This window comes from Coffea eugenioides, chromosome 6 (genome assembly GCF_003713205.1).
Source record: "Coffea eugenioides isolate CCC68of chromosome 6, Ceug_1.0, whole genome shotgun sequence".
NCBI lineage: Eukaryota > Viridiplantae > Streptophyta > Magnoliopsida > Gentianales > Rubiaceae > Coffea > Coffea eugenioides.
In genome coordinates, this window is record NC_040040.1 from 53193792 (window position 1) to 53195078 (window position 1287).

At 37.1% G+C, this 1287-nt stretch overlaps 1 protein-coding gene across 1 annotated transcript; it reads left to right on the forward strand.

Annotated features, from left to right (window-relative positions):
* On the forward strand, positions 1 to 585 carry LOC113774434 (dirigent protein 2-like). The gene has a single exon (XM_027318971.1). It carries the CDS (start codon positions 1 to 3, stop codon positions 583 to 585), a length of 585 nt encoding a protein of 194 aa, XP_027174772.1.
* Positions 586 to 1287: the final 702 nt, after the last annotated feature.

The following is a 1287-nucleotide window of genomic DNA, read 5'->3' on the forward strand; positions in this document are numbered from 1 at the left end:
ATGGCAAAAGGTTCAGCTTTAGCATCCATCCAAATTTCCCTTGTGCTATTACTAGCAATCTTTGTTTGTTCAGAAGCTGATCTTCTTGGACCTTACGGTTGCTGCCGTGGAAAGGAAACAAATACTACTGTGTACCTTCAAGTGTTTACGGGCGGACCAAAAACCACCAGTGTTGCAGTTGCCGGCGCCCCTGGTATGCCGAGAACTCCCACCAATTTTGGAACCATTATTGTTAATGATGCTAACATGACACAAGGCATCAGCAACAATTCTCCAACTATTGGTCGGGCCCAAGGCATTTATATAGCTTCATCCCGTGATGGATCAAGCTCACTGGGCATATTTTCCCTCATTTTCTCCAACCCCCAATACAACGGGAGCACATTGGAATTCGACGGACCAGGATATAACTTACAAGTAGGTGGTACGGCGAGAGAAGTTCCAATAGTTGGTGGCACCAAAACGTTTAGGCTTGCTCGGGGATATGGATATTTTCAGACAGTTCTGCAAAATCCGGCACAGAATAAAACGGTTATAAGGGGCGATATTACCGTAATCCAATGCCCAGGAGGAGGGAAAGTTTGAACAATAAAGGAAAAACCAATAATAAAGAAAGCCAATTACAGACCATATATATACGTACTTGGTGGTCTATGTTTCTTATGTACTACTTGTTCACTCGACTATCTTACTAAGAAATCCATCTAGGAGGATGGGAAAAAATAACTAATAAAAGAAAAATAATAATTAAGGAAACCAAGTATAGATTTTTATCTTTGTTGAGGAATTATATGTACTCGGTGATCAATGTATGATGTTTCGTCGTGCACTTCTTGTTTCGTCAATATGTCCATCTTAATAAAAACACTATTGGTGTTCTTCAATTACACGTGGCTTCGCATTACGTAAGCTTGTGAATTACACTATTGGTGTTCTTCAATTACGTAAGCTTGTGAATGTGTTAAACTAAGATATGTGCATTTGCTAATAAAGATGTGTATTGAAACTTAGATAAAATCTACACCTAATTGTGGAATTTGCTTGAACTGATAATTGTACACCAAGTCTAATTGTAAGGTAGTCTTTATTTTTCATAATTTTTGTTTTACATATGATGTACATCCAACTTGCTTTATGAAAAATAATCTTTTACTCAGTTTAACAAATGGTAATCCTTCTCCTATATAACTACCACAACTAATAAAAGGTGACAAAAGACCTTTTCATCTATTTTTTCTTAACATGGTTAAGAACTTCTATTTTATTGAGCATTAAGCTTAAAGTGCA

What these genes read in the sequence shown, in the direction of transcription:
- LOC113774434 (XM_027318971.1), top strand. Translation starts at nt 1, where the DNA reads ATGGCAAAAGGTTCAGCTTTAGCATCCATCCAAATTTCCCTTGTGCTA.